The sequence below is a fragment of the Canis lupus genome, chromosome 14 (assembly GCF_011100685.1).
Source record: "Canis lupus familiaris isolate Mischka breed German Shepherd chromosome 14, alternate assembly UU_Cfam_GSD_1.0, whole genome shotgun sequence".
In the NCBI taxonomy this organism is placed as follows: domain Eukaryota; kingdom Metazoa; phylum Chordata; class Mammalia; order Carnivora; family Canidae; genus Canis; species Canis lupus.
Window position 1 is genome coordinate 55,969,568 of NC_049235.1, and position 22,722 is coordinate 55,992,289.

The 22,722-nt window shown below is 45.8% G+C and overlaps 1 protein-coding gene across 8 annotated transcripts in view; it reads left to right on the top strand.

Annotated features, from left to right (window-relative positions):
- The first annotated feature begins 12,843 nt into the window (after nucleotides 1–12,843).
- Nucleotides 12,844–22,722, top strand: part of ST7 (suppression of tumorigenicity 7) — a 241,802-nt gene continuing 231,923 nt past the window's right edge. For 7 of the 8 annotated variants that reach the window (XR_005369793.1, XM_038557460.1, XM_038557462.1 and 4 more), the window contains exon 1: nucleotides 12,844–13,068. Coding sequence is in view for 6 of the 8 variants with exons in the window: in XM_038557460.1 (XP_038413388.1) it covers nucleotides 12,918–13,068 (151 nt within the window). In the remaining 2 variants the exon portion in view is untranslated. Of the gene's footprint in view, nucleotides 13,069–14,902; nucleotides 15,044–22,722 lie in introns of those variants that run through there. The other variant, XM_038557465.1, reaches the window with a different exon arrangement.

The window sequence follows — 22,722 nt, forward strand, 5'->3', positions numbered from 1 at the left end:
TTGGACCGAGCGGACGCGCTTCTCTGCCTGCCCATCTGCCATTTGGCCTTATCCTGTATCGCATCCCTGATGACCTGGGCAAAATCACAACCCGAAACCATGAAAATACCAACAACAGCACCCAGAAACCATTAAAGAAAGGCGCTAGTCCACTAACAACGGCCAGTTTACCCAGCTCCTGGGGAGGAAGAGGAAACAGCCACCCTCTGCTGGAAGCTTTACACACGGAGACTCCCTTGACCCTGAGGGCAGTGCAGCGGTCAGACTGCACAGAGGAAGCAGTGGAGAGCTGGAAAGGTGAAGTATGGGGCCCGGACCACAGGGCGGATGACCTCAGAGTGCTACCTAAACAATCCCTGGGGCTTCCAGATAAGATCAAATCCAGAGGCAGAATTTTTTTTTTTAAGATTTTATTTATTTATTCATGAGAGACAGGGAGAGAGAGAGGCAGAGACACAGGCAGAGGGAGAAGCAGGCTCCATGCAGGGAGCCTGACGTGGGACTCGATCCCGGGTCTCCAGGGTCACACCCTGGGCCAAAGGTAGGTGCTGAACCGCTGAGCCACCTGGGCTCAGAGGCAGCATTTTGAGGTGACATGTTCCCAATTTTAGTTAGATGTCTACCATGTGTAATGACCTCCAGTGTTTTTTTTTTTTCATCTATAAAGAAACAGTAAAAATATAAGATGTTTAAAAATTCTCAGATTGTAGACACAGACACACGTGCACATATTTCTTAGCAACTTACGTGAATGATATCACACAGAGAGTTTTCCCAACGTAAGTAAGTAACACCACGAGGAAAGTTATCACCTTCGAGGAAAGAATAATGATTTTCGAAGTCTTCTGTTCCCTCTGTCATACTTAGGAAGGAAACTCAAAGGAGATGTCAGGATTAAGGGAATAGGGGTGCATCAGGATTCTCTACTGATTTGAAATACACTACGGGTGCTGAGAACCAAGACCTTTTTTAAAGAACCAAAGTGAAAAATCTAAATTGCCGTTTGGTTGTAATAACCTAAATTTCTTTAGTGGCTGCAGGATCAACCAAGGATAATAGCTCTTTATTATAAACAGATTCCACATTGTGAGGCTGTTGTTCGTGATTCAAAAAGAGGGAAGAAAAGTCTGCAGGGTCACCGTGATTTATTGCTCATGAAGCGGAGGTACAGTGGGATGAATGGTGGCCCCCCGAAACGTAGGTTCGCATTAAATCCCAGGAACCTGTGAGTATTAATTTATTTGGAGAACGGTCTTTGCCGTTGTAATTAAGCTAAGGATCTTGAAACGAGGAGATCATCCTGGATTATCTGAGCAGGCTCTACATCCCACGACAAGGATCCTTAGAAGAAAAAGGCGGAGGGGGGGTTTGAGAGCCCAATGCGAAGGGGCCCAGCAGGGAAGGCCAGGATTGGAGCTCCGCTGCTGCAAGCCCAGGAAGCTGGAAGAGGCGGGGAGGGGGGGGGGGGCACAGCCCTACGGACAGACACCTTGATTCTGTCAGGAGCAATTCTGAAGGATTGCTCCTCAGAGTGAATGTCCCCTGACTCCTTCCTCCCCAAAGAAAGGATGAAGACTCTTGACAGTGAAAGGTAATTTCTAAGGGGAGGATGTGTCATTTGGATGATAAAGAGTTAATTTGTTAGTTAATTATTCTGCAGTGTAGAATGATCTAGGTTTGCAAATTCTGGAATGTTGTCCCTAAGGGTGAAATCATTTTTCTGTTATGGTTTATGAGAAGCTTGGGATGGAAACATTCCTCTTATCAAGTGCACAGATTTTCCCATTTTCCCCCCAAAATGCTAAATGAATGGAAAAGGAAAATTTAGTCACAATGAAAAGTTGGCAACTATCTATCTGACCAGCAGGACTACCCGTGCTACAGAGCTGATTTAGCTCAATCACAAGGTAAACTCCTAATGTGTATTCCACGATCATTTTCAATTACACTATAACTGAAAGTTGGGGCTTTTAGGATATTACACAGTCGGGATGAGTGGGGTTTTCAAGAATTGCTTTTGAAGAACAACTGGGCAGCATGTGTTAAGGAACCTGAAAATGTTCCTGACTTTGACTACTGAATCCACTTCTGCGTATCCCAATAAAATAACCCTACATTAAAAAAATAGAAAGTTATAAATGAAATGATCTTCTCACAGTATCACTTAAAATGGCCAAATATTAGTAAGTGCAATTGTGGAGTGGTTTAAAATTCTCTGTTGTTGGGGATCCCTGGGTGGCTCAGCTGTTTAGCGCCTGCCTTCAGCCCAGGGCGTGATCCTGGAGTCCCGGGATCGAGTCCCATGTTGGGCTCCCTGCATGGAGCCTGCTTCTCCCTCTGCCTGTGTCTCTGCCTCTCTCTCTCTGTGTGTGTCTCTCATGAATAAATAAATTTTTAAAAATATTTTTAAAAAAATTCTGTGTTGTTTCTGGATGTCTCCATCGGTTAAGTGTCCAACTCTTGATTCCAGCCCCAGTTGTGATCTCGGGGTTGTGAAATAGAGTTCTGCATTGGGCTCCACGCTCAGCGGGGAATCGGCTTGAAATTCTCTTTCTCCCTCACCTTCTGTCCCTCCCTCACCCTCTCCCTCTTTAAAATATTTTTTTAAAAACCTATATTGTTTGGAACATTATGCAATCGTTAAATATGGTGCTTTTGAAGACTGTATACTAACCTGGACAAATCTTTTAAAAATAATATGTAAGAGCAGCAGCCTGAAAAAATGAACTTAGAATCTGATTAAAACGATGTAAAAATTATGCATGGAAAAACTGATTAGAGGCAAATATGCTAAAAAGTCAGCTAACAGAAGGTGTACAGGTCATGGTTCTTCATGTTCTTTGTTTAAAGAATTATTATGACTGTTTTGGTTCAAGTTGTGAACCGAACAAAGACAGTTTGGTCAAGGGCAACCAATGCTTTTTTTTTTTTTTTTTTTTTTTTTGGTAGCTATGACTAGCTCTGCATGGTTATATTTAACTATAGGCCTTCTCTCTCTTTCCCCTGTAGCATCAACATCCTAGCTACCAGGTGGTATCTTAAAATGAAAGCAAGTGTCAGACCAAATTCTGACATGCATTCAAACATTTATTAGAAACAGATGCTGACAGAGTGTGTAAAACTTGTTCTGCAAGCTGGATGAATCTCTACTTTCTGAAATTTTAGGTGTTCTATCACATTTTATGAAAATATCTACAGAAATAGGATTTAGATAACGATGTAGTCATCGAGGTATAGGGTTGGCATGAGGTAACTAGCCGACTTCCAGTTATTAACTGGTCCCCAAACTGTTTGGCAATCAGCCTTTTTGCACCATATTCTCACCTTTTTTTTTTTTTTTTTTTTTTTTTTTGACACCCTGGATGGTGTATCTCCAAAATATTTCGGCCAATCTCATATCTTGACAGCCACTAGTGTCATAAAAACTCATTTTTTAAGACGTCAGCTCTAGAAGAGGAAAAGGTAAACCGTCTCTAGTGGAAGATGCCATCTGGAGCAGCCTCTGTAATTCTTTTTATAAGCAAGGTTAAACATTCGTGCAAAAATTCCCATTATATGTATCTTTAGGCAAGTTAAGAAAGGAAGAAAAATGCCTCAAATAAACAATAGCAATAGATCCACAGGTGATCTAGGTATTGAAGTGAATAGATGTGGGCTTTAAAATGACTATGATTAATCCAATATGTTCAAGAAAATTGGGGAAAAAGACAGAGATAGATTAAAAAAAAAGGACTTCTTATACTTTTAAAGAATTGGAATCTAAACAAAAAATTAAACTTATCAGACTAAGTTACCATTGTCATAACAGTATTGTATCAGACTTCTGCTGAATGGGAGCTGAGATAAAAGAGACAGCACTTTGTGGAGCGAGGGGACAGTCTCCCCCACCCCTGGGAGAACCGACACTGGGGAGACTCTAGAAATGTGCAGCTGCCGGGAGGTGCAGAGTCCGCAGGCCGGCGCCGCGGACCAGGCCACTGCGAGCTGTGCTGGGGCCTGTGCTGGGGCCGAGGCCTGTGGCGCAGGTGAGCCAGCCAGCGAGTCTCCATCCAAACTCATTTTAGAGTTAGCTGCAACGTCATTATGTGATTTAAAGGAACTTGGCAAAAATGAAATAGCAGTCAAGATAGAAGATTTCCAAACCACAGATCCTAATTTTTAAAAAATCTCTCATTTATTTATTTGGGAGGGAGTGACCGAGAGAGGGCATGACCAGAGGAGGGGTGGGCATGAGTGGAGGGGGGCAGAGGCAGAGGGAGAAGCAGACTCCCAGCCGAGCAGGGAGCCCGATGTGGGGCTCCGTCCCAGGACCCTGGGATCGTGACCTGAGCTGAAGGCAGGTGCTTACCCGACTGAGCCTCCCAGGCGCCCCAAACCACTGATCTTTAAAGCAGGGTACAGGCAGTCCAGAAATACACAGATACCCTGCTAGGTTTAGGGCAGGAAATGCCACAACTTTTATAGTCAACTCACCTTTGAAATGCCTGTATATTTATTTTTATTGTGTATGTACCATATTGCTATTGTGGAACAGGTTAGCTTATAGATACACATACTTTGGGTGTGAGGCTAAGTTTGTATTTTATTTTTTTACTGCCAAAGTGTGGAGACCATGTCTCTAAGCCTACATATCCATTTACCAAGTTCCAGACTGCTTCTCCTACCTCAGGACTCAAATCCCACCACAGCTGGTTAGGGTCTGAATTTGCAGTTTCATTTGGTTACTTCTGTTTTACGCATCTGTAATTTCTTGGAACTCCGAACTCTCTGTGAACTGGATTAAAACGGCAATCTTAATTTTGGGGAAAGAGAATAGTTTTCTCTCAAAGTCAGGTTTCCTATGCATTTTTGTTGAAACTTTGCCTATTGCTATTATTTGCTTTCTAGAGTCCTTATAAACAATAAAAGAGGTGAATAAGTAGTAAGTTAGTTATAAAAGAAACAGGATAGATTCTTCAGCTTCTCTGAAAGCTTTTTTTTTTAATGGATATATGCTCTTAGCTGTTTTTTTTTTTATTGCAAATGGATAATATGTATCTATTCTTACCTGGAACGATGGAATTAAACTTAGCACAATAAGGTGGAATAGGGGTTCCTGACACCCAAGAATTGACCATGTCTTGAAACAGTTGAGAAGCATTATTTTCTTTCATGGGTTTGACATCTGGAATGTGTGTCAATAGCACCAGGAAGAGTAACTTTTTGAGCTTATATAAATATTGTTTGTGCATGAATAAATCGGTAGTTGCAAGAGCAGATTTTAAGAGTAGACAAGGGAAGGAAGTGAAGGCAGTGGAGGGAGAGAGGAGTGCCCTAGGAGGTCTCCAAAACCAACTACGTCCCACTTCCCAGTTTTGCCTGAGAGAAGCCCTGCATCTTAGAGGCTTCCTAGATCAATTCTTAGAATTGAAAGAAAACTCAGAGGTCATCTAGCCCAGCTGTCTCTGAGAGGCTTCCCAGGATGTGGGACTTGCAGTTTTAAAACTGGGAAAGTCCCAGAAAACCTCATGCAACAACCACCCACCCCTTCTGTAGGAATCCCTTCCTACTTGATCAACATAGGTTATTACTGTTTCCAGGTCACCGATGAGGCTGGTGGTCAGCCAAATCTCTGTCAGAATGCTCTCAGGGATGGGAAGGTAGGTCAGGGGTCTTTGGAGGCTGGCTCCTCAAACTGAAATATTTTTCCCTGTCATTTATATGCATTGGTCCTTTCTTATATGCAAATCACCGGTCTTCAATTTTATGTTTAGAATATCAATTTGAGAGGTAAAAAAAATAAAAAATTAAACAACCCCACCTTCCTTATTCCCCAGTTTAATGTCATGATTTCAGCTTAATTCAGCATACAAGGCCTGTGCTAGGCCCAGGAAGGGATCTAATAAAAGGACAAGGACCAATGAACAAATCTATAAAGTGATATATTAGACTCATTGATAAATGTGTCTAAATATGGGAGTCCAAGATAAGTGCCTCTTTCAGAATAAAAATGTGTATAAATATGCATTGCATACAAGAAATAGAAAAGCAGATAATTAAATCTAGGCCATAGCTAGTTATTTGTTACAGTTTATCCCATCACACTTGACAAGTTAGTTCAAGTGGGCTTGATTGAGTATGTGGACATCTTTAGCTCTCAGGTGGAATGACAAACTTTGATCAAAGAAAAAAAATTATATTGTAAAAATAGTACTATAAAGATAATTTTGAGACAGAAGAGACAAGGGAAGCCACAGCTTCAATTATAATCCATATTCACCAACTGTCATTATTAACAAGGAGATAAAACGCACTATAGTTAAATGTGCATAAGGTACTAAATTTAGCAGCTGTGCAATAGCATTGAAATGCAAAATAAAAGGGAAACCTAGAATAATTTTTGCAAAGCAAAATAAAGAAGAGATTTAGAATTAATATTAGAAATACAATTAATTTGGCTGAAGCAGGCGAACACGTTACTTAACACTAGCCTGAAATATACTTTGAGATAAAAATAATCTGATTTTTCTTTCTTTCAACTTTTTAGATTTTCTACACAGGCCAAACATACCAGATGATCGTGAAATTTCTACTTTAATTTGCATGCCTAAGTATAGTCTTGCACGTTAGAAATGAGAACAAAATGAAATGTAACCAATAAAATGTAAGGGAATACATCTTGGTTAAAGATGGAATCAATTCTCAGACATTTGAGAATAAATGCTTGGTATCAGTAAAAACAAATTTAAGCTTATGTCATGACTATCCGATTCCTCTTAATTCTACCAATAGTTATATAACATCAGTGTAACCTGATTTCTGGATTTTTTTTTTCAATGCAACAGATCCTTTGTTTAATTGATGACTCTAAATTTGTCAGGTGTTTTGGAGGTTTGCGTGCATGAACTTGAAATTTGAAGCCAAAACCACAGAAAAACATGCTATGCATGTAGCAAGTAAGTCTTATAGACAGTATATTATTTTTGTACTTGGAACTATTTCATATGATGGTTATCACTAGTGTTGGGATTTTTGAAATCCTATAATTTTTAGCAAGAAGATGTCTAGATGTGACCTTGGATCCTGAAATTCTAGCCAGTCATGGACCCAAAATATGCAATTTAAAAATAAAATAATAAAATTGGGATAACTGATGGTATTTTACAGACACAGTAAATATGAAATAATGAATTTTTAGTTTGATTAAACGTGTTATAATTTTTTAAATTTGAGTATCAGTAATAAAAAGTATACTATTATCATTTCTACACTATTTAACATGCAACTGAAAAATGAACCCATTTGCTTAGAATAACTTCCCAAGAGTAAAGATATTAGTAAGGAATAAATAGAGTAAGTAAAAGGAGTAACACTGTTACCTCACGTGATGGATTAGTCTAGGAAACAAAGGATCAGAAAACACTTCAGAGGGTTTCTTAATATATATTTCTTTTTTTTTACATTTGTTTCAAGTTCAATTTTCCAACCATAGTATGACATCCAGTGCTCATCACATCCTGTGCCCTCCTCAGTGCCTGTCACCCAGTTACCCCATCCTCCCCTCCTCCTCCCCTTCCACAACCCTTTGTGTTTCCCAGAGTTAAGAGTCTCTCATGGTTTGTTTCCCTCTCTAATTTTTCCCACTCAGTTCCCCTCCTTTCCCTTATAATCCCTTTCACTCTTATATTCCATGTACTTAATATGTATTTCTGAGCTTGCTTTGTTGAATCCATGTGATCCCTCTGCTCTCTCTCAGACTTTTTCTTTGTAATCTCACTCATCTTCTTCTGGTCTTCTGTCCTGATTGCATTTCAGCGGTGTAAAGGAGAAGGCTGTGTTGATGCTCTACTTTCCAAAGGAATTTTATGTTATTTTTTCTTTGAAAATTAAGAACCATCCTCCACTGGCTGGAGCAGGATTTTAGGGTGAAGATAGAGTTAGGCTGCCTTCAGGTCTTTTATACAAGGTCCTGATCATTCTATTTTGCATTTTTCTATCAGAATTATTCTGTATATTAACATACCTTACCTTATTAAAATAATTTCAATTTTTTTTAAACAAATCAGGGAAGTCACTAAGTATTGGCATGTCTCTGAAAGGCTTTTTGTAGAAACTAGGATATCTTTTTTTTTAAGGAATAGGGGAACAAAAGTAAGTATGATCATAATTCATCATATGATTTCTAAGCCAAGACATTGTGAATCCTTCACAGTAAGATGAAATGTGTGTGCTTTCTTCCTTAAACATACAATATTACATCTTGGGGTCATTTCCCCCATGTCTTTTGCTATCTAAATCATCTTTTCAACTAAGTATGGATAGTTAAAATTCCACCTCTCCAATATCTCTATGAGAGAGTATGTTGTCTTCAAGAAGTTAGAAATGGTAAATTCCCTTCCAAACCTGTTTGTCTGCCCTACTGATTCTCAAAACTATGAGGCTAGATTTGCTCTATTCAGTTCTAAATAAGTTACTAAATAAGAGTAACCAGTTAGTTAGGATGTTATTCATGAACACAGGATACTGACTCATTCATGAATTCAACCAATGAACGTGGGTGAGATTTTTTAAATTTATTTTAAACTGAAACCAAAGAGTCAGAACAGTTATTCCTTTTTAAAAAAATCAACTATGTTTTAGTTATTAAATTGTTTACTTATTTTGAGGTACAATTTACGTGCAACATCCTGTTACTTTCAAGTGTACATCATAGTGATTCAATATTTTTATACATTATGAAATGATGCCCGTGGTAAGTCTAGTTATCCTGTCACCATACAAAGTTATTATGCTATTATTGACTATATTCCCTCTGTCTGACATTACAACCCAATGACTTATTTTATAACTGGAAGTTCATACCTCTTAATCCCCTTCACCTGTTTCACCCACCCCCAACCCCAGCCGCCTCTGATAACCAAGTTTGTTACCTGCATTTGTGAGTCTGTTTTTTTTTTTTTTAAGGTTTTATTTATTTATTCATGAGACACACAGAGAGAGGCAGAGACACAAGGGAGGTAGAAGAAGGCTCCCTGTGGGAGCCCAATGCAGGACTCAATCCCAGGACCACGGGGTCACGCCCTGAGCTGAAGGCAGAGGCCCAACCACCAAGCCACTCAGGCATCCCTGTGAGTCTGTTTCTGTTTTATTTTTTAGATTCCACATATGAATGAAATCATTAGGTATTTGGTTTTCTCTGATTCATTTCCCTTAGCATAATGCTTTCAGGGTCCACCCACATTGTGGCAAATGGCAAGATTTCACTCTCTTTTATAGTTAAATAATATCCATTACGCGCACACACACACACACACACACACACACCTTTTTGATCCATTCATCTACTCATGGACCGTTAGCCTGGCCATTGTAAATAATGCTGCAGTGAACGCGGGAGTGCGTGTCTATCTTTGGACTGGTGTTTTCATTTTCTTTGAATAAATACCCAGAAGTAGGGTTGCCAGATCGAGAACAGTTATTGAGATCTCAGATGAACTCTGAAAATCACTTCTGAAGATAGGTTCTTAAACTTACAACAAAGTACACAGCGAAAGGCTAGACAGCCTATGCACGTACACTCCTAACCACCACATACAAAACAGAACAAGAAACAACAGAGAAGTAATTCCAAAGAACTTTTAAAGGTCTTCCCTAATATATTGGTTTCTTAGTTTGGATATTTTATCAGACTATGATATACTTTTTAATCAAACACATAAACCAATTTGTGAGGAATTTAGGAGCATACTGTTTTTACATGATCCTCATAAATTCATGGTCATTTCACTCTTATTATACCACCCACAGGTAGTTACATCTCCTGAAGCAAACTTTCAAAATAAGTTCACCGTATGGTGGAAGTCCAGATCTTAAGTTTTACCCCCGAATTACATCTGACATTAGTATTCTTTAGAAACCATAAGATTTGGAATTTCTCTTCATATAGTTGATTTTCGTTTGTTTATTCAATACTCAGTAAGTACTTCCTGAGCACGTACCCTGCGCCAAACGTCGCAGGCTTTGCACTGGGAGGCCAAGATGCCGGGGAGAACAACAGTGACCTACTACCTAAGGTTAAAGGCCTCCGTTCACAGGAGACACACTGACCAGGCCTCGTGTAAGCACCGTCAGGAGGCGTCTCACTGCGTCTTCCCAACAACCCCGTCATAGGTCCAAGTGAAACCCTGAACAGGGGGAGAAACTGGCTCGGGGAACCTCGGTGACTTGGAAGGAGCACCGCGCAGTGAGTAGCAGCAGCAAGAACAGAGCCCATCGCCGGGGCCCCTGCTGTGCTTCCCCGGCCTCCCGTGCCCCCTGGGGCTCGGCTCAGCGCGGCTCGGAAGGCAGGAGGGAGCTGGGGTCGTAAAGGAGGTGGTCTTCCCAGTGCCTCCCTTAATAAGCTGTTTCCGGGCAGGTGTGGCAGGGGGAGAAGGCTGGAAGCATCTCACAGAAGAGCACACCTGAGGCCGGTCCTGCGGAGCCGGGAGGAAGCCGTGAAGCAGGAGGGTGTGTGCCCACGCGCCGGAGGAAAGGAGGGCGCCCGGGCGGAGGCGAGGCTGCCTAGGTCGGGAGGACCGCCCTGAGCGCCCTGACACTGTCCTTTGGGGAGGCTTGGGGTGGAGTAGCAGTGAGTCCGTGGGGCCTTGAAGGACTTTTAAGCAGGGAACGAGTTATCAGATTTGTACTTTTAAGGGTGACTCTGGCAGAGAAGTGTGGAAGAAGGTGGCCTGAGGGGGATGAGGGGGTGGTGGTGACGGAGGTGCCAGCGCTGCTTGTGAAGAACCTGGAGGCAGGCCGTCCCAGCTTGCTCGCTGGGGGAGATGGCGAGGTTATGAGACACCACAGGCCCTTGCAGGAGAATCGAGAGTAGTGACAGACCCGAGACAGGACCTTAACGTTTTGAGGCCCAGTTGACTGGAGAGGAAGGGTGCGTGAGAGGGACCCCGTCCCCTCTGGGTGGGATGATCCTCAGATTTCGGAACTAGGGAGCTGGAGGGATAGTGCTCATTCTTGAGACTTCTAGAAGAAGCCGTTGGAGGTGAGTTTTGGATGTGATATACTTGGGGTGACTGTGGCTCCTTCCACTGGGGGACGGTCAAGAGGAGGCGAGACACAGCTGGTTGTCACTAATTCATGAATGTTTCCACTCAAGAGCCACCCTTTACCTCTCATCGTTACCCTGCCATCAGTCCCCAGGGCCTGTCAATTGTACGTCCCTAAACATTTCTTTAATCCCCACTTACGTACATCTCTGAATTGGTCATCTGGGTCCCTGGGCGCAGTGCCAGAGAGCAGGCACCACCTCTGTGTTTCCGTAAGGCCCTTCACAGTCAGACCTTCTCCAGCTTCATGTGTCTTGACACCGTCCCCAGGGAGCCCGCACTCCAGCCGCGCTGAAGCAGCCACGCTCCCGAACGGATCCTCATCCCTCCCTTCTTGTGGCCGACAACAAAGACGCGTCTCCAACTCCAAACCCCATCCCTGGCGCCCGCCAGAGAGAAGCAATAATGAGTAAGACAGGCCGGCGCTCCAAGAGCCACATTTGTGTCCCTTCTTGGAGGGTCACTGACAGCAGAGGCGAGGCCCCGCGACGCTCATTTAAATCAAGCAGGCAATTCTACTGCAGAGAATCGGGGGGTTAACTTAATCGGAACAGAAAGTGGATGGTTCAGGTACTCATGTTGGTTAGTTCTGGAATTAGCGAAGTATGGATCCCTGCACAGGTGCAGCAGGCAAAAAGGTAAAGGAGCTTGTTTTATTACAGTGTTTTTAACTACAAGTAGGCAAAGCAAAATTTATAATAAAACATTCTCCTGAATACTCCGAATTCTAAAAATTGTCTTGGCTTTCGATCCCGGAACCTGTAACTACTCTATTTGCATCGAATGCATAGAAAGGGAAAAAACATTTATGGCCAGAAACAGACTTTTAACTTTCACTTCGTAAAGGCAACATTTTCTGCGGCCCAGACATAAACGCTTGCAATAATCTTGCTTAATGCAACCCGTTCAGATTAAGCCAAAATTATCCCAGAGAATTAAAATCAGAAACAATCTGGGAGTTGTGTGAACTGTGATCACCCCCCCGCCCCCCCGCAAAAAAAAAAAAAAAACCCGAGAGGATAAACATTCTTTTTGCCAAGATTTCTTTGGGAACCCCCTGTGCTGCTCCGAGGAAGACAGGCCACAGGTAGTACCTAGTGTGTGCATCGGACAGCTCGCTTCAGAGGGTGATTTATTTTCGGGGCTGCTAAGCGGTGACGGGAGCACATCTGCTTCCCCGGTGGCCTGGGGTTGGTCTGTCCCTCCGAGCCCGAGCCCGAGTCCTGAGAGCAGCGGGTGCGGCCTGGAGCCTGAGGCCCCGCGGCCGGCCGGGCGCATCCATCAAGTCGCAGCTGACTCCGGCTTCAGGGTCAGGAACGGCTGGACGGCTCTGTGCCTCAGTTTCCCCGTGCACAGAACGGGGCTGCGGAAGGGGTTCCGCGGGGTCACGCGCAGCTGGGGCAGTGCCTGGCAGGTGGCCCCGTGTGCCTCAGTTTCCCCGTGCACAGAGGGGGCTGCGGAAGGGGTTCCGCGGGGTTCCGCGGGGTCGGCGGGTGGCCGGCCTCCTCGCACGGGCACTAGGACTGCGCCGGGCGTGCCCGCGTCTCCGATATTGGCACAAGCAGCGCACACGGGCTGGGACGAGGGGCAGGGCCACGTGACCGTGACCGTGACCGGGACCGTGACCGGGACCGGGCCGGGGCCGCAGCAGGGCGGGGCGCCGCGGGAGGGAGGCCGCGCCCGCGTGCCCGGCCGGGGCTGGCTCCGGGGGCGCCCGGGCCGCGGGGGGCGGGGGCGGGGGCGGGGGCGGGGGCGGGGGCGGGGGCGGCGGCGCCGGGGCCGGTGAATCATCGCGGCGCACGCCGAGCCCGCGGCGGCGGAGGGCGGCGCTGGAAAATGGCTGAAGCGGGCGCGGGCTTGCTGGAGCAGCTCAAGTCCTGCATAGTCTGGTCCTGGACGTACCTGTGGACCGTGTGGTTCTTCCTCGTGCTCTTCCTCGTCTACGTCCTGCGCGTGCCCCTGAGGATCAACGACAACTGGAGCTCGGGTACGGCCGCCCCCGCCCCCGCCCCGCCCCTCCCCCCGCCGGCCCCGAAAGTTCCTGCAAGTCCCGGGGCCGCGCGCTCGGGGCCGCGGGGGGGCGCTCGGGGCGGGGGCGGGGGGCGGAGGTGGAGCCAAGCCGCGCACTCGCCTCGCCGCCAGGCGCCCCCGCCCCGCCCCGCCCCCGCCCCCGCCCCCAGTGCGGTCGGACCCCGCGGCCTCCCCGGGCGGCGGCGCTCGCGGCCGGGCTGTCGGGGCCACAGGGACCCGCGGGACTCGGACGCGCGGCGGGGCTGGGCGCGACCCCGCTGACCCCGCTGACCCCGCCCCCGCGGCCCCGGCCCTTGCGCCCCCCCCGCCTCTGCGACCCCCCGCGCCGCCCGCCCCTGCGCCCCCCGCCCCCGCGCCCCCTGCCCCTGCTCCTGTGCCCCACGCCCCTGCGGCCCCCGCCCCTGTGCCCCCTGCCCCTGTGCCCCCGCGCCCCCGCGCCCCAGCGCCTCTTGCCCCAGCGCCCCTGCGCCCCCTGCCCCTGCGCCCCCCGCGCCTCCCGCCCCTGCGCCCCCCCGCGCCCTCTGCCCCTGCATCCCCTGAGCCCCCTGCCCCTGCTCCTGTGCCCCGCGCCCCTTGCCCCCTGCCCCTGCGCCCCCCGCCCCCCCCGCCCCTGCGCCCCCCGCGCCCTCTGCCCCTGCATCCCCTGAGCCCCCTGCCCCTGCTCCTATGCCCCGCGCCCCTTGCCCCCTGCCCCTGCGCCCCCTGCCCCTGCATCCCCTGAGCCCCCTGCCCCTGTGCCCCGCGCCTCCTGCCCCTGCTCCTGTGCCCCGCGCCCCTTGCCCCCTGCCCCTGCGCCCCCCGCGCCCTCTGCCCCTGCATCCACTGAGCCCCCTGCCCCTGCTCCTATGCCCCTTGCCCCCTGCCCCTGCGCCCCCCGCGCCCCCTGCCCCTGCTCCTGTGCCCCGCGCCCCTGCGCCCCCCCCGCCCCTGCGCCCCCCGCGCCCCCTGCCCCTGCGCCCCCTGCCCCTGCTCCTGTGCCCCGCGCCCCTTGCCCCCTGCCCCTGCGCCCCCCGCACCCCCCGCCCCTGCGCCCCCCGCGCCCTCTGCCCCTGCATCCCCTGAGCCCCCTGCCCCTGCTCCTGTGCCCCGCGCCCCCTGCCCCTGCTCATGTGCCCCGCGCCCCTTGCCCCCTGCCCCTGTGCCCCCCGCGCCCCCCGCGCCCTCCCGCGCCCCGACGCCGGCCAGAGCAGCCCCGGGCGGTCCCAGGGAGCGGCGCCCGGCTGGGCCCGCGAGCACGAGTGCGTCTGCAGGGAAGGCTCCCGCGACCTCGTGGTGCTCGGTGGTCAGACCTTTAGATCCACCAAGAACGCCGCAGTTTCGGCCGCAGTTTCGCCGTCGCGGGTCCCACCTGCTGCGCGCTCGCTCCCCTGGCCCCGCGGCCCTGCTCGGCCCTGCTCGCGCGTCTCCCCCTCCCGGCGGCCCCCCCCCGCTTGTTACCGCCCGGGCCTCGGGGGTCTTGAGCGTCTCGACCTGAACTCGGGTCATGTTTGCACTCGCTTCCCGGTCTCCCTGGGAGGCGGGTAGGATTCTGGACCCTGCAGTCATCCGGCCCTTTCCATAGGTGTTGCTCAGCCTTGGGATGTCCTCCTCTCAAAGACGGTGCCTTCTGCTGTTTTTTTACTTTTTGTTTAATTTTTATTTTTATTTATTCATGAGAGACACACAGAGAGAGAGAGAGGCAGAGCCACAGGCAGAGGGAGAAGCAGGCTCCATGCGGGTGCCCGATGCGGGACTCGATCCCAGGACCCCGGGGTCACGCCCTGGGCCCAAGGCTGAGCCACCTGGGCTGCCCTCTGCTGTCTGTCTTTTAGAGCGGCTGATCGTCTTCCTTGGTTTAGGGAAATCTGTCCCCAAGACACCTCTAGTCCCCGAGCCCTGTGATTTTAAGAAGTCATTTGACTATATCTCGTAAGAGAATCGTATACTTATTGGTAAGTGGATTTGATTTCTTTCTCCCTAAAAATGTGGTTGTAGGGTTTTAAAACTGCGAACGTTTCTTTTTCAGTACGCATTTAAAAATTTGTAGTTTGGAGCACACCTTTGTATACTACGTTGTTTAAAAGTAGGTTGAATAATCCTGTGTGTGTGTGTGTGTGTGTGTGTGTGCGCGCGCACGCATTTGCCCACAAGTGGCCCCTTACCATGCCGCGAGCAGAACAGGCAAGAAGCAGAAGTCCTACAGGGAAAATGGGGAGTTTCTAAGGAAGAAAGTGCTGTAAGATCCTTTCCCGGCAACTTTAAGTCTGGCATATCTCACACATACCTCTGTTAATTTGTATAGGATTGTTGCTCATTTGAGCTTATAAGAGAGAGAGAGTATGAAGGTGTGCCGCCCATGAGGGCCGGGTGGCACCAGATGTAGAATGGAGGGGCCCGAGGCGGTTTGCCCTAGTGATGTTGGGCTTCTGTTTTCAGTGTGGTTTTAGGTACATTTTAGTCATAGAGGAAGGTAGAAGGAGAAGCATATGGAGACACCTACCTCCGCTATTTTTGTGAGAAGATGGGGGAAATGGGGACATCGGACCCTCCTAGTGGGACTGGCCCTTGCAGGAAGATCTAAGTGGGTTCTAATGGGACTGATACTTGCTGTACCTAAGCCCTGGGGTGCTCACTCTTTCTGTAGCAGTGAAGGCAAGAGAGGCCCCCGAGTCTAGAGCTGCTCTTAAGGAGCTGCTGGGAGCACCGGCCTCCTTCCTCGGCAGAGGTGAGGACACATCACGGGGAGGCCGCCGGGAGCCCAGGCCCAACTCTGTACTTTGTGCGATTGTGGAATCTGCTAAAAATGTTTTGGATACTTGCTTGGCACGATCTTCTCAATAGCTTGATTACTACGACGACGTTCATATTTACAACCTCATTTGATCTTATTTTTTGGTAAATGTGTTTCACTCAGTTTGCTTTTAAAAAAATGATTTCTTGAATGCCTCCCTCTGCATAGGACGTTGTGACAGGTACTGTAGTGGGAAAGATACACAAGTTTGTAAGACTCAGGCCAAATGAGGAGTTTACCACATGGGAACAGCTTCTGAGAGTGCAAAGTGGAGGAGCAGGGCAAGGCAGTGGGAGCTGCTGAACCTCGTTGGATGACGGGAGTCCATGGTTCTGAGTTGGGGCTGCAGAGAGTGGTCCTCCCAAAGTCCCAGAGCTGTGGAAGTGCCAGTCAGATTCAGAGAACTATGAATCGTGTGGAATTTAAAATAATAATAAAAAAGGGACTTTAAAAAACAAGGATACCCTTGCTGCTCTTGTGTCATGTATAGTTTTCCAAGTGAAAATACCTTCTAGGGGATCCCTGGGTGGCTCAAGGGTTTAGCGCCTGCCTTGGGCCCAGGGCGTGATCCTGGAGCCCTGGATCCAGTCCCACATCGGGCTCCCTGCATGGAGCCTGCTTCTCCCTCTGCCTGTGTCTCTGCCTCTCTCTCTCTCTCTCTCTCTCTCTCTGTGTCTCTCATGAATAAATAAGATATTTTTTTTAAAAAAAGAAAATACCTTTTTAAAAAGAAAATACCTTTTATGCCTGAGTTTCATTGTTCGACTTGCCCACTCCTGCCATCTGGGGTCACTTGACCTTCACTGAATTGAGCCTGTGCCATTTAAGGATAAAGGTCAGAGACTTCCACGGTACTCTATATTAGACCACGTCAGGAAGGAAAACGTCCCCTAGGCAACCAATTCTTGCAATGAAAAATGAATTTTCAGAAAGACAGGGAGAAAACAAACGCATTAGAAATAGCACCTACTGGTTAGCTTTGGTAATTGACTTTTTGATGCTCTGTCCTTCAGTTGAAGTAGTTCTGTGATTTACTGAAAATAGAATGAACTTCTGACGTGATTTTTAAAAACCCCAAATTCTGTTATTGCTTGTTAGCTTTCAAGTGGATTAATTTCCTAAAAAAATGCTTTTCCAAAAGGGCAGGAAGTTCATCGTAGCTAGGAGCAGTCATGCAGGATATTATTCAAGAAAAACAGTAGAATAGATTAGTCTTCAAGCAGTAGCACTTTATACTGTAGTGTGGATAGCACTTTCTCATGTACTCTATGTTCTGAGATTTTGGATGCTGAATTTAAAGCACTTTGCGTGGTAACACCTTTTCTTTTCTTTTTTTTTTTTTTAAAGAATTTTTTTAAACATTTTTTAAAATTTTTATTTATTTATGATAGAGGGAGAAGCAGGCTCCATGCACCGAGGGCCCGACGTGGGATTCGATCCTGGGTCTCCAGGATCGCGCCCTGGGCCAAAGGCAGGCGCCAAACCACTGTGCCACCCAGGGATCCCAACACCTTTTCTTAAAATGTGCACCTTTACAACTATCGCACCAGGCCGTCTAAGCGATATTCCATTTCTTTTAACGTTTCCTGAAAAGCAAGCTTTCAAAGATCTTTGAAATCCTATTGAATTCTTTTTTTAGAAAACAGATGTAATAGTCTGACCCAGGCTTAAGTTTGTTTATATTATAAAAGGTTTTCGTGTTAATTAAGATGGTAAATACAGACGCAAGACTCTTCTATTACTGACCCGATGCGTCAGTGTCATTTAAGTGTGGCTCAGTTTTGAGTACTTTCGTATTGGAAATAGTTGCTCTAAGTTTAACACCCTGTATTTCTTGTCTCAATTTACTCAGGTCTTTTGTCCCTGTGCCTATTGTTCTAGAATGTTCTCCCCATCTGTAAATCCTACTCATCCTTCAGGGACCAGCTTGCCTGCTGCCTGCTGATCCTTTCAGCTCAAAGTGCTGTTCCCTCCACCTTTCAGAGCACTTATCTGAGAGGCACTTTGGCAGATTTTACCTTGCATGAATTTTTGTTGCAACTCTAGTTCTTTGTTTTCCAGTTTGATTTCTTGCACATAGTAGCAGTTCCTTTCCATTTACTGGATGAAGGAATCTCCAAGTGGTGGGGTACCCAGTCAGTTGGGATTGGAACAGTGCAATTGATCCAACAGGTTGATGGATAAGTGCCTTACTTAAATTTCCATTTTTATTTTTATTTTTTTAAAGATTTTATTTATTTATTCATGAGAGACACACAGAGAGAGAAAGACAGAGACACAGGCAGAGGGAGAAGCAGGCTCCATGCAGGGAGCCCGATGTGGGACTGGATCCCGGGTCTCCAGGATCACGCCCTGGGCCACAGGCAGGGGCTAAACTGCTGAGCCACTCAGGGATCCCCAAATTTCCAGTTTTAGATCGAGGTCGGAAACTGACACGAAAACTTAAATTCTGTGATGGGTCACATGCATGTAATTCATGGTGTTCCAGTTCGCGAACACATAAAAGGACAATTTTCTTTTTTTTTTTTGACAATTTTCTAATTAACGTCAGCTTGGAGTTTAGGATACATCCCAGACATCTTAGTTGCCCTTATGTATTTTTGGAGACATTTGTCTCAGCCATTAATGAAGCAACGTAAGTGATACTTTTTTCTTAGGCCCTAATTTTCTGTACACGTACAGTGATAGCTTTATTTATTTATTTATTTATTTTATTTTTTTATTTATTCATGAGAGGCACAGAGAGAGAGACACACAGGCAGAGGGAGAAGCAGGTTCCACGCAGGAAGCCCGACTTGGGACTCGATCCTGGGTCTCCAGGATCACGCCCTGGGCTGACGGTGGCGCCAAACCGCTGAGCCACCCGGGCTGCCCCAGTGATAGCTTTATATTCTTTAAGATTCTTTCTAGCTCTAAGATTCTGTTTCAGTGTCTTGGGATAAATTTCATTGAGTGCAGGGTATAGAAACAAATACGTGGACTTAATATATGTGAATATATATATATATTCAGTGAATTTAATTTCAGACACTATGTGGCTTTCTTCAGTGGCTTTCCATCTCACTGAAAATAAAATCCAGATATATTTCCTTGGCTTACAGAGTGAGATGGTCTGACCCATTTCCTATCTGAACTTCTACCATTCTTTTTTGAGGTTGCTACCATCCAAGACATATTGTGAGTTTTATTCTTAAAGATTTATTTATTTGAGAGAGAGAGAGAGAGAGAGCATGTGAGCACAGCTGGGGAGGGTGAGGGGGGGCAGTAGCAGAGGGAAAGGGAGAGAGTGAATCTGGAGCAGATTGCCAACTGAGCCTGGAGCCCCACGGGGCTCATCTCAGGACCCTGACATCATGACCTGTGCTGAAATCAGGAGTTGGATGCTCAACCTACTGAGCTACTGAGGCGCCCCTGTTCTTTCTTATTCTTAAATATACCTTGCTTGCTCCTGCCTTACGGCTTTTGGATTAGCTGTGCCCTCCACCAAGAATGCTTTCCTACTTGATTTTTGCACAATAGTCTTACCAGTCACATCTCTGCTTAAATTCACTCTTTTGAGAGGTTTTCCCTGATGACCCAGTTTAAGTCTGTAATATCACCAGATTTGAATTCTCTGCATAGCACTTAGCACTGTTCAATATAGTTCTTGTTTGTTTGATTATGCATTCTTATAGTTGTACCCCAGGTGACTGTAAACTCCATGGGAGTAGGGGTCTTGTTTTGTCTCAGTGTGTATCCCCAGGATCTTGAACAGTGACTCTTTGGGTCTAGTTCTTACTATGTATTTATTGGATGAATGAAAAACTGTGTCGGTTGGTTGTGGTGACTAGCAGTAATACTGTTCTTTAGGAAATGATTTTGGAATCTATCATGTAGTCATTTCTTACGAGATGGAGAATTGTGTTCACTGACTCCTAAGTTATAAAGACTACTCTGAGATGTTTACTGATGTTCCAAATATTTATGTATAAGTTTTTAAGAGAGATTATTTATTTATTCATGAGAGACACAGAGAGAGAGGCAGAGACATAGGCAGAGGGAGAAGCAGGCTCCCTGCAAGGATCCCGATATGGGATCATGCCCTGAGCCAAAGGCAGATAGATGCTCAACCACTGAGTCACCCAGGTGCCCCCCAAAATATTTTGATCCTTTCTTTAGGGGTAGAGTATAAGGAAGGCTATCGTTCTGGTCCATATTGTAAAGTAAATTTAATATAAAAAAATGTCAAAAGTAAAAAAATTGATCGCATTAGGAGGCAGTTTGTGTACTATACCCTGGAACTTCAGACATAGGATTTGCAGAGTTAGGTACTTTATATTACCTGTAAGGAAAGCGCTCGGGATTCTACTAACACAGGAAAAGTTCTTGTATGTGGGGAAAGATAGGGTAATAGAAGAAAGATTTGGTTGGGAAAATTTTCACAGCGCTATTGTCAGGCATTATGAAACTTAACACATAGAAGTATAATTTGAAGTGATTAGAAATACTTAAGCACAATTTTCAGTTCATATATTTGCATATTCCCTCCACTAACTAAAGAAGCATTTCAAAGTTTATATGAGAAGCCAAAGTGAGAATGGTTTCAGCGTTAAAGAAATTTGCCTCATTGCCAATTTTATTGGAATGTTTCTTTCTCCATAAAGTATTGCATATCTGCTAAAAGAAAGAAATACAAGCTATGATGAGGTGAAAGAAGCATTGAATTTAGAATATTTGAATTCAGATACCAGTTTTGCCATCTGCTGGGTAACGTTGGACAAATTACTTTGGGAGACTTTTATCATTTATAAGATGAGGACATTAATCTCCATTTCTGAGATTTATTTTGAACTCTAGATGAGATATCCTTTAGGACTGAGCCCTGCGCACATAAACAATATTAGCAACCATATATTGTGTACTTGGTTATCTAGTCCATTTCACTGACCCTGAACTGTGTTCATTCATTAGTTAATTCATTCATCCACTGGTTTGTTTATTCATTTATTTGGAGAGGACAGGTAGGTACCTGGAGGTTGAAGTTGTATTATTCTTGTCAGTTGTGATTTGGACCTACAATCTCACGTCAGCTATATTCCTCCCAGTTCCTGCACTTGTTTTCTATGCTGAACAATTATCATCCTCTAATATATTGTCTTGTTCATTAATCCTTCCAGGTATATTTGCTCCCTATGAACAAGGGCCATAGATGGTAAAGTCATATCTTAAAAACAAGATTGAATGTAAATTTTGTGATTTGAACTAGGAAGGGGATGAAGAGTCAACCCTTAATGAGTTCTTACATGAGCCTGGCACTGTGTTGCTTGCTTTATCATTGGTTGTTAGGCTCCCTGGGCTTGCCCGTCAAAGTCTGTTCACATCCCACATGAACACCATGGCTCATACTCTAATTCACATGTGGAATGAAAATCAGCAAGACGAAATAACTATAGTTATGATACTAGTTGTCCGATTGAAGGAAACAATACAAGTGAACACATTTTAAAAATATGTTTTGATGGGAAAACAGCCTAATTTATGAATGAGGTTGAGAACTTGGTAGAGAGCTTTGGATGGGACTGTTTCCTTAGTATACTCAGAAGAACTTGAGAGCAGGGGTTATGACATTTTCATCTTCATATTTCCATCATTTGGTCATCACCCAGTGATGATACGTGAAAAGGTGAATGCTTTAGTATTTTTAAGGCTTTCCAAGATTAATGGCACTAGGGGTACTTTTCTTATTTTATTTCACCACCTAAGATTTTTCTCTCCTCAGGTTCAGAGGGTTGTTGCTCATACCCAGGATTCAAGGTTGGGCTTATTGTTTGGCTCAAAACTGAAACTCAGAGAGATAGAAGGATTCTTCTTAGGTAACTGGGACAAAAGCTAGAAGACAATGGAGGAAAAAGAGGGTTCTTGTGATTTAAAGGAGGAGTTTGCCCAGAATGGAACTAACGGAGAAATTCAGAACTGGAAAACACTAAGGAGAAGAGACCGTGTGATGTAAACTAGTCAGATGGGTCAGCACGCTCAGTAATTGTCTAAATGTGGGGCTGAAATGGGATGGACACAAAGTGTGGAAGTGGACAAATAACACAACTTAAGGAGTATTTATAAGTGCTAAATAGACTAGAGTAAGTACAACTCTGGGCATTCTATGAATATTTCTGTGGTTGAGATCAGTTGCCTTTGGCTTACTAGCCTGGTGGTAAAATTGGTTCCTTAACGGGAATGCAACTTCATATGAGATGGTAAATTGAAAGTGCTTTGTAGACTGTAAACTGTTATTTAAACCCAAGGCATTATACAGTAGGTTGTTTCTCTAGAAGTTTGTATTCTATAGGCTTTCACAGTGAAATGATAGTTAAAATATATAATGGGATCTCATTTATCCTGGATAGTCTTTCTAAAGAATATCTAAGAGTTGTACTAAGCAGGGTAATGGCTTGTTGGATTTATTTATTTTTTAAAGCAGGGCTTTTTCAACAGAGGGTTTCAACTTACAACCCTGAGATCAAGACCCAAGCTGAGATCAAGACTCAGACACTCAACTGAATGAGCAACCCAGGTGCCCTTTGCTGGACTGTTTCTAACCACACAGTACTGAGCAGTCTGTTTGTTATAAATATGAAACAGTATCTTCTAGCATCCTTATTGTATTTGAGATGCCATTGTAAAGATACCTATAAAGAGGTTTTACTTTCCCAGAAGAGAGAGAATGTGTAATGAAATTCATTTTTGATGTTACAAAGGAGCAGGGCAGTTGCTCATGTGTTGCTCTTACCAGTCATTCAAATATAGCAAGCATTCTTGCACTACCTGCTGTGCTAAAACAGGAAGCTGACAGGCTCATTTAGC